This window comes from Solanum dulcamara, chromosome 9 (genome assembly GCF_947179165.1).
Source record: "Solanum dulcamara chromosome 9, daSolDulc1.2, whole genome shotgun sequence".
Classification (NCBI taxonomy): domain Eukaryota; kingdom Viridiplantae; phylum Streptophyta; class Magnoliopsida; order Solanales; family Solanaceae; genus Solanum; species Solanum dulcamara.
In genome coordinates, this window is record NC_077245.1 from 7,326,648 (window position 1) to 7,342,242 (window position 15,595).

A 15,595-nucleotide genomic window follows, 5' to 3' on the forward strand; every position below is an offset into this window, starting at 1 on the left:
TTATGGCCTAATCTAAAAAATACAAATTCAATTTGAATAGACTTCATTCGATAATGCCACCAGTTTGCATAGACTTCATTTAATAATGCCACCGCTTCAAGAATCAATAAGAAAATAACCAATCATTTGGTTGGGATAAATTGTCTAAGGATTAATTATTTTAAAATTATTTATTTTGAAATAAGGTGGGGTAACTTATATGAGATAACTTATTTCATCACTGTGATATAAATGGTGGAATAAGTTATTTCAAAATTTTCAACTAAATAAGAAATCAAAATTTTATTTATGAATTATTTTTTTATCCTATTATTATTTATATTTATCCCTTATACCAAATGATGATTAGTAAGTCAATTTCTAAAACATAAGGTTCCATGTTTGTAAGATAGATAACATGAGCTAAATGTACAAATACCAATGAAGAAGGTACTACACCTAACAACTCTGGCCTGTAATTCATTAATTAATACTTAAAAAATTAACTAAAGTTTTACTTCCATGGACGGATAAAAAGCTAAAGCTAAAGCTAGTAGTACAACAAAGCTTAAACGGTAGACACCCAATCGAAAACTCCTCAGAAAACCCAGAAAGGGAAAAATCGCCATGGATGTTTTCTCCGATAGCCACATGTGGCGTGATCTTCTACTTCAAGCAATCCTAATACTCGTCACAATCTTCATGTTCCTTTTCATGTACAACGTTCCCCAGAAATACTTCTCGAAGCTTCGTCTCCGAAACCGTGCCGATATGCAATCGAAGCGTCATTTTGTACAAGGAGCTCAGCTTCTTTCTCAAGCTAAATTAGCAGCAGCGAAGGATCGATCGGACTCTGCTTCTCTAGCTAAATCAGCTGAAGCACAAGCCGATTTGGCTATCGCTTTAGACCCGAAAGATGCAGCAGCTCACATACTCAAGGCTTTGGCTCTTGATTTGCAGGGGTTTAAGACGTCGGCTCTTGATTCCATCGACGTCGCGCTTTCGCCGCTCGCCGTGAAGTCGTTGTCTGAGCCGGAGAGAGCGGATGCATTGTTTAAGAGGGCTCAGTTGAGACTAGCGGCGAGTCGACGTGGACAAGTTGACTCAGTGATTGACGATTTGACTCAGTCTGTTAGGTTGAAGGGTGATAATGTCAAGGCTTTTTGCTTGTTGGGTGATTGTTACGAGAAAAAGGGCTTGAAGGAGGAGGCTCAAAAGGCTTATCAGGAAGCCCAAAAAGTTCAGCCCAATTTTGCTCCTGCTCGAGAGGCACTTGACCGTTTGAATTCCGAGTCTTGAACTCTTAATTGTTTGTTTTCATTTTGTTGTTTTGTTCACTACATAGTTCAATATAAAAGCAATTAATGTTCACCTTGAAATTTAAACCAAAAAAAATTGTTCCAACATTTGGAGAATTTATAGTTTTAGCTTTTTATTTATGTTAGCAATGATTAACTTCATAGTTGATGTATCACAAATATTCAGCTCAAAACAACCACCACAAAATATCTGGTATATTTCCACAAATAAGGTCTCCCCTTGCGACTTATATGATGAAAAATATAAAATATATTTTAAACAATTGAGCCTGTAAGCATAAAGTTTTGGCATTCTTTTGTAAGATCGTGATCCGTATTAGAGTTTGTGATTTTGAGATGACAGGATTGGTAAGTGGACCCAAGCATGTGATCTAGAATAAAAATAATGGGAGATAATGGTTCGAATGTTCACCAGAGGTAAAATAACACTAGATTATTTCTTTCAATTTACCCGCCCAAGTCTTAGTGAATAGGACATGTTAGAAATCAGCATCAAGATTGAGCAAAGTGGCAGAATTTGTTGGAAAAAGTCAGGATTGACCTGCTTGACTTGGCATATCTAAAAAAAAGTCTAAATGAAAAGGTCAGTTTTCACACAAATATGTTACATCATGGAAAACAGCTAATGTTCATTTACTGATGAAGTACCTGTGGTCTTTGATCTTAAGGCAACTTAAAATTTCTAATTTGGTGTTGACTCATGTCTGTGAGTATGAAAAAGTTCTTGTAACAAAAGTCATTAGCTAGTGACTCATTGCTGAATAGAAATTTATCAGCAGTATGGCTGGTGTCTTGTGTCCTATGCTTCAGCTTCTTTGGACATGTTGGATACTGATGTGCTTGAATTTCATGGATTGCTGTGGTAAATTAGTAGAGGAGGAAAAGAGGGCACTTTTGGAGCTTAGGGACTCCCTTAACTATCCCAATGGATCTACGCTAATCAATGAATGGGTTGAAGAAGACTATTGTGCATGGGTTGGAATTTTTTGTATCAGAGATCTAAATAATGATGCGCGTGTTGTTGATATTATTCTTACCAATAAAAGAGAACTTGGACTTGGAATATGGTATCCTGATGCAGCCTTGTTGACTCGTTTCACTCATCTCCGTTCTCTCTATGTATCTGGCAATGCTATTGGCAACTGGATCATGCCAGAAGGTATTCTTTTCATCAAAATGTTCTTTCATTACCTGTATCCATGTTTCATTTGATCAAACCTGCATGTGCAACATCTTAATTATCTCCCTCAGTAACTCTTATTGCTGTCAATATCTGTTGAACCCAATTAATACTTCCCTTGATTCCTTAGAGCTTTAAGATTGCTGCTTTTTTTGGGATGATTCTGTACCAGTGACCCTGATCTCCTTTCTTCACTTCTTTGCATGTTGGAGTATTACCTTTTTACAACTTATACTTGCAGCATTATGCAAATTGCACAACCTGAAGGAATTGGATCTAAGTTTCAACCCTTTAAATGGTGATGCTCTGCCTCATTTTCAAGTATGTAGCCTCGCATCTCTAGAACAGCTGCACCTATCAGGGGTTTATCCTAGTTTCCCTTTACCACTGCTCAGAGGTTTGTTTTCTCAATTGTGGAATTTTAATTTCTCATAGATGGTCCATCAAAGTTTCTAGCATGGTTTTGATATAAGCTCGTTTTGCTGAATTGACTAAGCATTGTGCGGACTAAAGGATATGCGGAGACTAGATCTAAGCAACAATAATCTTACAGATGATAGCATGCCACATTGCCTGTTTGATGATCTTTCCTACCTTGAAAGCTTGGACTTGTCTGGGAATAACCTTAAGAATTCCCATCACAGTCTATCAGGTAAAGTTGGTTGAATTTCTGTTGTTACGTGCATGATCTTGTGCAAATTGTCATCACTATTTTCATTTTCCTAACGTGAGAATATCTTTCACAATTTAGTATTTCCATATATTAATGGTTTTCTCTGGTTCTTGAGCTGAGGGTCTGTCGGAAACAACCTCTTTACCTTTGAGGTAGGGGTAAGGTCTACGTACACTCTACCCTCCCTAAACCCCACTTTGTGGGATTACTACCCTGGATATGTTGTTGTTGTTGTTGTTGTGGGATTACCCTCTCCAGTCTGTAGCTTTTTCCAGTTTTCCCTAACAATCTTCGCACCAGTATAAGATAGAAAGCATGAATTATGAATTCTCTGGAGTAGAGTTTTCACGTTGTTCCTATGAATACGAAACTCATTTTCTACTCTGTTTAATGAACTTGGCAAAAAACAACCCTTTTGTTGCTTCATATATTTCTTGCAGCTTTATGTAGACTGCAGAATCTCAAAAGGTTGGATCCGAGTGATAATTTTCTTGATGATGGAAGCATACCGGCCTGCCTCTTTGAAAAGCACGCAGTCCTTGAAAGTCTGGATATTTCACATAACAATATCAGGGGTTCTCCTCATTTCTTTCCAGGTGATGCTGATGTTCTGAAATTTCTTTCAATTTCTTTGTAGCTATCAGTTCAATTTTGAAATCGAAGTCACTGAGAATGAATTTCCAATTAACTTCTATATGCTATGCGTGAGACATGGTTCTCTTGATTTTATGATTACACAATGAAGTCCTCGATAGGATATTCTGAGCTTTATTAAAAAATCTCGACAGAAGTTTCCACTTGTGTTCTCCCTTGATACTCCAGACTTACTGAATCTGGTTATGGGCAACTTTGGATTTCAATAGCCGAATAGTGTTTTTTAAAATAAATTCCTTTTGTGTTGTCTGAATCACAGTTATTTTAAGTTCCAGCTTGCCTTGATCTTAACCACTGTAATGGGACATTTTATTCCGTAGTGTCACTTCTTTTGCTTGTTAATTTCATATTGTATTTTTGCTGTCATTCGTGCAAAGAGCATTTGTAATTTATGTGTTTTGTCTAGTAAAATTGGGTTGCTGACTCCCTGTTTTAAAAGATTGTCGAATGAACATTATGCAGCTTTAATTTTACTGATCATGTTGCTAACTACTTGTTACGCTTTTCAGGAATCTGTAAACTTAGGAACCTGCAGGTGTTAAATCTTCAGGATAACCTTATACAAGGTGGACTTGATCCATGCCTTGGTGGAATGACTTCCTTGGTTTCTTTAGATCTTTCTTTCAATCATTTTGAGGGGACTATTTCTTCTTCCATATTCAGCAACCTGACTTTGCTCGAGACCCTTCGTCTTTCAGATAATAGGTTTGATGGACTTCTCTTGTTTGCATCATTTGCTAACCTCTCCAACCTTGAAGCCATTGATCTTACAAATAATGAGTTTGAAGTTGACACTGAAACTCCATCTTGGGTTCCATCTTTTCAACTTGTGTCCCTTGACTTACGAAATACAAGGCTAAACCAGAACTACAGCCATGTAATTCCAACGTTCATCTCCAAACAACACAAGTTGAAGTCCCTGTCTTTGTCCTATAATGCCCTTCAAGGAAATGTTCCGTCCTGGTTGTTGTATAATAATACACTTCTTATGTTGTCTTTGAGAGGCAACCATTTGTATGGTGGAATTCCTGTGTCTTCTCAGTTTCAAGCATCAAGTCTTCTGATGCTTGATGCATCAGATAATTGCTTGGGCAGTACACTTCCCACTAACGTGCTCGAATCATTTCCAGACTTATTCTATCTTAACCTGTCAAATAACGCCCTCGAAGGCACCCTCCCTTCATCTTTTGACAATCTGCTAAAGTTAGAGGTTCTGGACCTTTCTCACAACTTCCTACAGGGAAAACTTCCTCCAATTTTAAGACAGAATAACACTTCATTGGCACATTTAGTTCTTTCAAACAATAACTTTTACGGGGAGTTTATGCCCCGATTTTCAAATATGTCAAATCTTGCATACTTGCATCTTCAAAATGATGGATTTATTGGAGTCCTCCCTGCTGCTATGTTTAACCTTCCTGTTCTGAAGGTCATGGACATTAGTGGGAATTATTTGTCAGGCAATGTTCCAGATTATTTTCCTCTCTTTCCACGTCTGGCCATACTTATCTTGGCAAGAAACCGGTTTCATGGGATTATTCCAGTGTCTTTGTGCCACATGCAAAAGCTTCATATTTTGGACATGTCTACAAATTTATTCTCTGGGGTTTTACCTTCTTGCCTCGGTAACATAACCGCATGGATGAAGGAATCTGAAGTACTACTCCCAGCCTTTATGTGGTTATCTCCTTCATATACTAACTACAGGGTCAAAGTTCCTTTAACAACCAAAGGCAATGCACTCTCTTATGAAGGCATTCCTCTTTCTCAAATGACTACACTTGATCTATCTATGAACCATTTCACTAGTGAAATTCCATCACAGCTAGGAGAACTAGTAGCTCTCCGTTCATTAAACCTCTCCCACAACGTCCTATCTGGCCATATTCCAGAATCTTTCATGAACTTAAAGAAACTGGAGAGTTTGGATCTATCTTCTAATCATCTAATTGGAAAAATTCCTTCTCAGATGACTCAACTTGATTCACTTTCAACTTTAAATTTGGCTTTCAATCATCTGTCAGGTAGAATCCCATTTGAAAACAAATTTGTCACCTTTGAAGCATCTAGTTATAGAGGTAACAAGGAACTCTGTGGACCACCACTCGAAAATGATTGTGCGCTCTCGAGCCCGCCTCAGCAGCATGAAGAAGAAGAAGAAGAGAAGCAAGGAATTGGTGAGAGTGACTTCTTTTTCTTCTCATGTATTGCCGTTGCTTATGTTGTGGGATTTTGGAGTGTCATTGCTCCTCTTCTTCTTAGTAGGAACTGGCGTATGACATATTATGCTAATGTTGATAGCTGCATTGAACTGTGCAAGGAGAAACTTCATCTTTCCTAAGTCTCCATGAAAACTTTTATGTTACTTCTGATCTTTTAAGGATCATTTTGTAGGGTGTATAAGAATAATATTGAATAGAGTATGTTAGTAATGTTGGTATTAGTTACGCTGAGGCTATTTCTTATCCACTATTTAATGTGGCATATTGCTACTTTCAAGTTTCAACTTGCTTTGATGAACATGCTGGATAGTTGCAGACTTGCAGTGCTTGGTCAAAAAGTTAACAAGCTTGAGAAAATCCTTCAATTTATGAACTTTGGTTAAGATGAACTAATTTTGGTTTTCAGTAAATTCTTAATTTAGAGAATTGGCATTATTTCAAAATTAGAAGGTTCTGCGTCTATTTTCATTTTCGTAGAATGTCTTGCAGTTGAAATTCGAAACTGAACATTTTTGTAGAACCATTGTTCAGAGGAAACTCTAGCCTAAATTTGCTTCAATCTTTTTTTTTTTTTTAAATTCAAAACGCATATTATATATTAATGCTAGTCCGCAAAAAGGGGAGGATATTTCCTCCCATAATAGGGTAATTAGTACAACTTTGGCCTAAATTATGGCCATTCAAACTATTGTTTTCAAATAGAGTCTTTCTACTAAAAGTAGCTCCCACTATGTCTGCCCACACGTATTTCTTTGCACACAATGGCGGAACTATCGATAGAAAGCCAATGATCCAGTCTCCTCTATGATTTTGGATTACTCCTCCTAACCCCCCCACCCCCATGCTAGTGGAATTAATGGAGGCACCATCAGTATTAAGCATATAGTGCCTACGTATAAGTGTATTCCACTTAACCTGAATGGATATGGTGGCAGGTTTTAAGGGCTTCTCCTGTTTAATTATCAGATGATACTCAATGGCTTGGTTCAGGGTTTTGGGAGAGGAGATGTTATCATGCTTCTTGTTGAAAACATTGTTGTTTCTTTGGATTCACATGTTCCTGAAACAGAAGGGCAGAAGGGCTTCCCAAGTAATGATCCTATTAAAAGGTTTGCCCTTGCTATCTTTCCACATGGTTTCCCAGTTGTCGCAGGTGATGTTGGAGATATTAGGGCCCCAATGGAAGGAAGAGTTTAGGGTCATTTCTTCCCAAAACTTAGTGGCATTTGGGCATTTGAAGAAAATATGGTTTATATCTTCAGCTATGTGGTTACAATAGGTGCAGATGGGATCGATGTTCATACCAAGTTTGTGGAGGTGGCTGCTGGTGGGAAGTCTACCATGGTAAAGGAGCCAACGGAAAGTCTTTATCTTGTTGGGGCTAGTGATTTCCCAAATTCACTTGAAGTTCTTATGGGTATGGGTAGGCTTTCTCTTGCTAGAGTTGGTGGATAAGAGTGTAGGCTGACTTGGTGGTGAAATTTCCCCTCGTGGTGAGGTTCCAGCCTAACTTGTCCTTTGTTTGACACTCAAGATGCAATCAAATGGAATTAATGTTGCTGATCAGGCTGTCAGGGACGTTTAAGGAAAGGTTTGACAAGTCTCATTGTCCATCCCTCCTAGCATTGCAGACTATGAGGGCTTCTTCCCCTTCCCTTAAGGGTCTCTGGAGGGTTTCCCCTAATGGAATCATAGTTGGGGATCCACCTATCAAAAATGAGGTTGATATTCTTACCATTGAGGACAGACTATCTATGCCCACCTAGACTTTCTTTCCAGCCACAAAGGACACAACTCCAAGTTCTAGAATTATGGCACTTCCTCCAGCTCATGTTGTTCCTAAAATGCTTAGCAAGGAGGACTTTACTCCATAAGCTATTGGGGCTGTGGTAAAGTCTCCAAGCTAAGTTAGCATGGGCAGTTCTATTCTTGACCTCACTTTTTTGGATACCTAGTGTCACGGACTTAGACTTCAACTAAGACCTCCGTGCGGCACTTGACAACTTACTCACGAATCTTTCACGATCTTGTAAGCTCAAGTAAGCCTTTAAGACTAGATCGCTAAGGGAACGCTAGATTGCAAGAAAGACAAGAGAGCTTTTATGAAGAAGGCTTTTATATTGCTTTGGAAGAATGCTTGTTTTCTTGATGGATTGCTACAAATGAATGCCCCCTCTATTTATACTACTCCCAAGGGGCCCAAGTGTAAATAAAAATTACTATACAAGTCCCTCCATATTTACAAAGAAGTCCCTCTCTAGAATTCTCTACACACTCTAGAGAATTCTAAGTCTTTCAAGACTTCTCTACAAGTTTCTATAAGGATCTAGAGTCTTCCACTAACCTCTCCAAGACTCTAGATTCTTCTACCTTCTTCAAGATCAAGTGGCGGGTCATAACACTCTCCCCCACCTGATGTGGCGACGACCGCGGCGCACTGCTGCTGCAAAAATTCCCGGATCTTGTCTTTGAACTGCCACAGGTCTTCATATCTCTCCCAGGTGGCCTCCTCCGGAGATTGTCCCTTCCAATGGACTAAGAACATAGCAGTGGCCTGTTGTCCCTATTTTCGCTTGGCTTGGTAGTCCACAATGGCCTCGATGTCTCGATCATGGGAGGCGGTGATTGTGAGTGGCGCCCGACTTGATTCTCCTCATCTAGGATCATCCTTGTCTTCATGGTACGGCTTGAGGACGCTGGCATGGAAGACTGGATGAACCTTAATATGCGGTGGTAGCTCCAACCTGTAAGAGATCTTGCCAACCTTGGCAACGATCCTGAACGGGCCCTCATACTTTCGCACCAAGTTTTGATGCATGCCTCGCAACGCCTTGAGTTGCCTGGGGTTGAACTTGACCAAGACCATGTCTCCAACTTGGTAATCTGTGGGACGACGCTTGCGGTCGGCAAACTTCTTCATCTTCTTCGCTGCCTTGTCCAAATAAGACTTGGCAGTGTCGAGCTGCTCCTCAAAGCCCTTGGCCATGTGATAGGCCCCCAAAATCTTGCCCTCGAACGCGGCCGGTAGTGAATGTGGAGTTTGTGGCTGTTGGCCTGTGGCTAGCTCGAATGGTGTTCGCCCTGTGGCCTCACTCCGCTGTAGGTTGTAAGAGAATTGGGCTACGTCCAGTAGTCTCGCCTAATCTTTCTGATGGGAGCTCACAAAGTGCCTCAAGTAGCACTCCAGTAAGGCATTGACTCGCTCCGTCTGGCCGTCTGTCTGCGGGTGGAAACTAGTGGAGAAATGTAATTTTGTGCCAAGAATTTCGAACAATTCTCTCCAAAAGTTCCCGGTGAAGCGTGGGTCTCTGTCGCTAATGATATGTCTTGGCAATCCCCAACACTTCACCATATTCTTGAAAAATAGCCTGGCAGCTTCCTTAGCAGTGCAACCTGCCGTGGCGGGCATGAAGCTGGCATATTTGGAGAACCTGTCTACCACGACCATAATCGTCCCGTACCCGTCGGACTTCGGTAAGCATGTGATGAAGTCCATGGTCACGCTCTCCCATGGACGCTCCGCTATGGGCAGGGGCTTCAAGAGTCCTCCTGGTTGGCGCTGCTCTACTTTGTCTTGCTGGCACACAAGACAAGTCTGCACATAGCATTCAATATCGTCCCGCATGCGTGGCCAGTAGTAAATCGCCTCAATCAATGCCCTCGTGCGACGCTGCCCTGGATGTCCGGCCCATAATGTGTCGTGACTTTCCTTCATGATTCGTCGCCTGATAGTCCCGAATTTCGGCACATAGATCCTTCGCCCGGCGGTAAGCAAGAGTCCATCTTCTACCCAGAAGCGCCTTGTCTTGCCCTGAACGGCTAACTCCATAAGCTTCTTTGCCTCTGGGTCATGCTGTAGACCATCCTTGATTGCATCTTGGATGTCGCAATGTGCTGTGGTGATGGCCGCCAGCTCGAACTTCCTGCTAAGGGCATCGGCCACAACATTGCCTTTGCCCGGCTTGTACTCCAGTTCATAATCAAACTCAGCCAAGAAGTCTTGCCACCTAGCTTGCTTCGGGGTGAGTTTCTTCTGCGACTGGAAGTAGCTAGTGGCCACATTGTCGGTCTTGACTAAGAATTTGGAGCCAAGTAAGTAGTGTCTCCATGTGCGTAGGCAATGGACGATGGCTGTCATCTCCTTCTCCTGTACGGTGTACCGCCGTTCTGTCTCGTTCAGCTTGCGGCTCTTGAAGGCGATAGGGTGCCTCTCTTGCATCAATACTCCTCCAATGGCATAGTCAGAGGCGTCCGTATGCACTTCGAATGTCTTGGAGAAATCAGGCAACGCTAGGATCGGCTCCTCTGTCACGGCAGCCTTGAGGTCTTCAAAGGCCTCCATGCACTCCTCGCTCCAGACCCACAGCTTATTCTTCTTCAATAGCTCAGTAAGTGGAGCGGCTTTGGCGGAGTAGGCGCTAATGAACCTGCGGTAATAGTTAGCAAGTCCAAGAAAAGATCTAAGTTCGGTTACCTTTGTGGGCGCCTCCCACTCTTTGATGGCCCGAACTTTTGCTTCGTCCATCCGTAGCTCTCCCTGGCTGATAACATGTCCCAAGAAGTGCACCTCATGTTGGGCGAACTCGCACTTCTCCCGCTTGATGAAAAGTTCATTCTCGCGCAAGACTTGGAATACTTTCTTTAGATGCTCCACGTGCTCCTCCAAGGTGTTGCTATAGATGACTATGTCATCCAAGTAGACTACTACAAACTGATCTAGGTAGGGGTGGAAGATCTTGTTCATTAGTGTGCAAAAAGTGGCGGGTGCGTTGGTTAGGCCGAAGGGCATCACCAACCACTCGTATGCTCCATACCTTGTTACACATGTGGTCTTCGGTTCATCTCCTTCTGCTATGCGTACCTGGTAGTAGCCCTTCCTTAAATCCACCTTGGTGAAGTACTTGGCCTGTCCAAGTCTATCAAACAAGTCGGCAATGAGCGGGATGGGATACTTGTTCTTCACGATCACCTTATTGAGCGCCCGATAGTCTATGCATAGGCGCAACCAGCCATCCTTCTTCTTTTGAAATAACACCGGCGCGCCATAAGGTGCCTTAGATGGACGGATATGACCGGCCTCGAGGAGCTCCTTCAACTGCTTCCTCAGCTCCTCTAACTCGGGTGGAGCCATGCGGTATGGTGGGTATGCGGGCGGCCTCGCTCCTGGCTCCAACTCGATCCTGTGGTCTACCTCGCGCCTTGGAGGTAGGTGTTTTGGCAACTCTTCGGGCATCACGTCTTTGTTTTCTTCAAGCACCTTCTCTATGCAAGGTGACAATGTCTCCTTAGCACCATTGCCTTCATCCAAGCTCGCAATGGTGGCTACGAACGTCGGCTCCCCCTTCTTTAGGCCCTTCACAAGCTGCATGGCCGACAGGTGGGTTTGTCCTTCCTTCTTTGGCATCTTGACTAGAGGTACCATGCAGGGTCCCTCTCGCTCCATCACCAAGAGTTGTTGGAGGTAGGGATCGATCATCGTGTGGTACCGTTGGAAGAACTCCTGTCCAAGGATGATATCAAAGATATCTAAGGGGGCGACAGTGAAGTTTGTCTTACCTTGCCACTTGCCCAGCGTGATGTCCACTCCATGAGCGACTCCGCACACGGGAGTCAATGGTGCGTTGACCGTCTTCAGGCGGGTGTTGCTTGGCCCATAACTTAGCCCCAACCTTGTTGCCGCCGTCTTGGTTATGATGTTGGCTTCTGCTCCAGAATCCACCATGGCACGAGCTGGTCGTCCGTTGATGGATATGTCAACATATTGGGCAGAATAGTCTCCTGCCTTCTCCGCTTGCTTCGCGATGGCTCCACATAGCCCGATCATGCCTAGCTGAGTCGTGTCCGAACCCTGCCCTTGGTCCACCTCCTTGTCCTTTCGCTCCCGCAGAATGGCACCAAGGTTCTTCATCTCCGGACACCTAGCGTAGCCGTGAGGACCTCCGCATATGTAGCAGCCGCTGCCCTTCGAGGTCTGCTCCTTTCTCTCGGCGTAGCCCTGTCGCCCGAACCTCCTACCGTCGGACTTGTTGGAATCATGGATCTTGGGTGGAGGATGTTGCTCTTTGCCTTTGCCACGATCTCCCCCACCTTTGGCATGACTACTCCTTATTTCTTTGCCCTTGCCTCTGTCATGCCTGTCATGCTTAAAGTCCGTTAAGGCTTCGGCTTGGGTGATGGCCTCATCGATGGTGCTGACTTGACGGCGTTCCAACTCCGTCTTGGCCCAACTCTGCAGCCCATCCATGAAGTGGAAGAGCATATCTTCATCTGTAAGGTTGGGGATTTGAAGCGTAAGGGTAGTGAACTCTTTCACATAGGCCCGTATGCTACCCGTATGCTTCAGCTCTCGAAACTTGCGTTTGGCCTCATAGATGACATTGTTGGGGAAGAAGGCCTTCTTGAACTCATCCCGGAACTGCTCCCAGGTGTTGATGGTGCATAGACCCTTCCCGATCTCGGACTCCTTGCGCTTCCACCATAGCATGGCCATCTCCGAGAGGTATAGCACGGCCGTGTTGATCCTCGTCTCGTCGCTCTTCACTTTGTTACACTTGAAGTAATTCTCCAAGTGCCAAAGGAAGTTCTCCACCTCTTGTGCATCACGGGCACCTTTGAACATTGGTGACTTGGGAGCCTCAATCTTGGCCTCCCGGTCCGCACTGGACGTCATGCATTTCCCAGCATCTATGTCTCCTTTGAGTGCTGCCATCTCGGCCTTCATGGTCTCCATCGTGCTTAGCGCGTCCATGAGCCGACACTCCAAGGAAGTGATCACCTCCTTCATCTCGTACTCGGCAGCCTTGCGCACCTCCAACTCCTTTCGGATGTTGTCATTCTCCTCAAGGGTGAACTCCTCTAGAGACTTGAACTTGCCGTCGACCTTGTTCAAGCGCTTTCCTAATATCTCCACAGCTTGCCGGGCAGCATCTACCCTTGCAATCCACTCCATACCGGGCGTGACGTCCACGGGCTCCTCACCTCGCTCATCGTCACTAACCTCAGTGGCCGAGGGTGAGTAGGATGTTAGGGCCTCGCTTGGTGTAGGCTCAAGCGGCACCTCCTCATTTCTCTTAGAGTTTTTCTTTCCTTTGCGGTGCTTCCTTCCAACATCTTGCTTGACATTGGTGGCGGTAGTGGCATTGATGTCTCCCTCACTTGCCATATCCCTTAGTAGAACCTTGCTCTGATACCACGTTGTCACGGACTTAGACTTCAACTAAGACCTCCGTGCGGCACTTGACAACTTACTCACGAATCTTTCATGATCTTGTAAGCTCAAGTAAGCCTTTAAGACTAGATCGCTAAGGGAACGCTAGATTGCAAGAAAGACAAGAGAGCTTTTATGAAGAAGGCTTTTATATTGCTTTGAAAGAATGCTTGTTTTCTTGATGGATTGCTACAAATGAATGCCCCCTCTATTTATACTACTCCCAAGGGGCCCAAGTGTAAATAAAAATTACTATACAAGTCCCTCCATATTTACAAAGAAGTCCCTCTCTAGAATTCTCTACACACTCTAGAGAATTCTAAGTCTTTCAAGACTTCTCTACAAGTTTCTATAAGGATCTAGAGTCTTCCACTAACCTCTCCAAGACTCTAGATTCTTCTATCTTCTTCAAGATCAAGTGGCGGGTCATAACACTAGGCCTTATTTGTCTTTAGTGTCTGCAATGGTGTCCCAATTGACCAGGTGCAACTCTTTTTCTCACTGTCGGAGCCCTATATGAAATCTCTCTGGATTTTGTCAATGGTATTATTGAGTTTTGTAGGGATTCTAATGAATTACATGATATGGTTAGGAATGCTGCCAAGTGAGGCTTTAGCAAGCGTGGTCCTACTTGTCATGTTCAGGAACTTGATTTTCCATCTATTAAGCTTATTGTTCATGCTATCAATAATGAATTGGAAATCACTGTTGATGGGCTTTTTGTGGAAGATAGGGAAGCCAAGGTTCTTCCCAAAACTGTTGCTAGGCTTCATTTTAAGGGTATTGGAGCAAGAGTTAGCAAGGTCAATGTTACAGTTGAAGGAAAAAATGACTTTGGACTTACTAGTGTTAATGTTTTGGCCAGATTTGTCACAAAAGTCTTTGAGAGTGCTGAGTATAGAAGAGGAGTTAGCCTGGTCAGCCTTGACAAAGAGGGTGAGATCATCTACAAAAAAGATGTGAGAGAGCTTAGGGCCCTTGTGAGAGATTTTAAAAGGGGTCCAAAGTTTGTTAGAGACTCTTTTATCAATGTCTCTAGAGAGCCTTTTCATGCAAAGAATGAAGAGGTAGGGGGATATGGGATCCCTTTGTCTGATGCCCTTGGAAGTAGAGCTGTTCACAGTTTTGGTTAAAACCAAAATCAAACCGAAAATTTAATCAAACCGAATAAAAAAAACGACATTTGGTTTAGTTTGGTTTGGTTTGGTTTTAAATTTGAATAACCGATAATATTTGGTTTAGTTATGGTTATAGAAAAAAAAAACCGAATAAATAACCGAACCAAACCGATAATTATATACATAAAATTTATAATTATTTATACGTATAATATTAGTTTTTCATAAATGATTAAAGATATTTTATACCTTTTAATTATTAATTTAATATTAATCTACTTATTTTTAAGGCCCAACAATCCAAGCCCAACTCTCAAGCCCAATTATAAATTCTAATAAACACTAAACAGCAGTCCAAGTCCAACAATCCAAGCCCATTAGCCCAATTCTAAATCCTCAATTCTTTATCCTAAATTCATAATAAGCACTAAACATTTAAGCAGCAGGCAGCAACATAAGGTAAAAGTTAAAACTTTAAAACCCTAGTATCTATTTTTCTTTTACATTTCTGTTCCTCTCATGTTGGTTTCTCATAAAGTCACAGACTCACAGTCATAGACTAACAGTGAAGACTCAAAAGCAACCTCAACTCCTCAACCCTAAGTACAAGATTGTCAAATTTTGAGAAGGTTTATAAGAAGTTTTTCAAATTTTAAATTGATTTTAAGTTGTTTTCTTTTTTGTTTTGAATGTTTAAGTTGTTTCCTTTTCTGTTTTGAACCTCTGTGGGCTGTGAGAAAAAAAAAGCTTCGTAAGAATTTGAAGAATGTAGACAGAGAATATTTAAATTGTCTCGGCTAGTCATAAACCGAATAACCGAACAAAACCGAACCAAACCGACAATAACCAAACCCGTGGTTATTATTTTACTTGGTTTGGTTATGGTTTTAGACATTTAATAACCGATTAAATTGGTTTGGTTATGATTTTAATCAATAACCGAACCAAACCGAACCATGAACACCCCTACTTGGAAGGTTTAAAGGGATCAGTTTTCTCTCCATTGACTAGTACACTAATGGAGCTGCCACAAACACAGGACATAATAAGCTTAGTCTAGCTTATCAAAGGATTTCTCCAAGTCAATCTTAAGGATCATGTTAGCATATTCCCCTTTCATTCTTTTGAAATGGGAGATGTACTCCTAGACTATGATGGCATTGTCAGAGGCTCTTCTGTTAGAGAGAAAACTGGTTTGACAAGGGCCAATGATGTAATTGAGGATGGACTTAATTCTATTGAC

The 15,595-nt window shown here is 42.3% G+C and overlaps 2 protein-coding genes across 2 annotated transcripts; both read left to right on the forward strand.

The window, feature by feature from the left end:
• Positions 1–606: 606 nt before the first annotated feature.
• Positions 607–1,278, forward strand: LOC129902495 (uncharacterized). Its single transcript, XM_055977758.1, has one exon. It carries the CDS (start codon positions 607–609, stop codon positions 1,276–1,278), a length of 672 nt encoding a protein of 223 aa, XP_055833733.1.
• A 199-nt stretch (positions 1,279–1,477) lies between these two features.
• On the forward strand, positions 1,478–6,311 carry LOC129902731 (receptor-like protein 56). Its single transcript, XM_055978105.1, has 5 exons — positions 1,478–2,457; positions 2,720–2,875; positions 2,975–3,130; positions 3,592–3,747; positions 4,315–6,311. Exons 1-5 carry the CDS (start codon positions 2,079–2,081, stop codon positions 6,144–6,146), a joined length of 2,679 nt encoding a protein of 892 aa, XP_055834080.1. The 5' UTR covers positions 1,478–2,078; the 3' UTR covers positions 6,147–6,311.
• Positions 6,312–15,595: the final 9,284 nt, after the last annotated feature.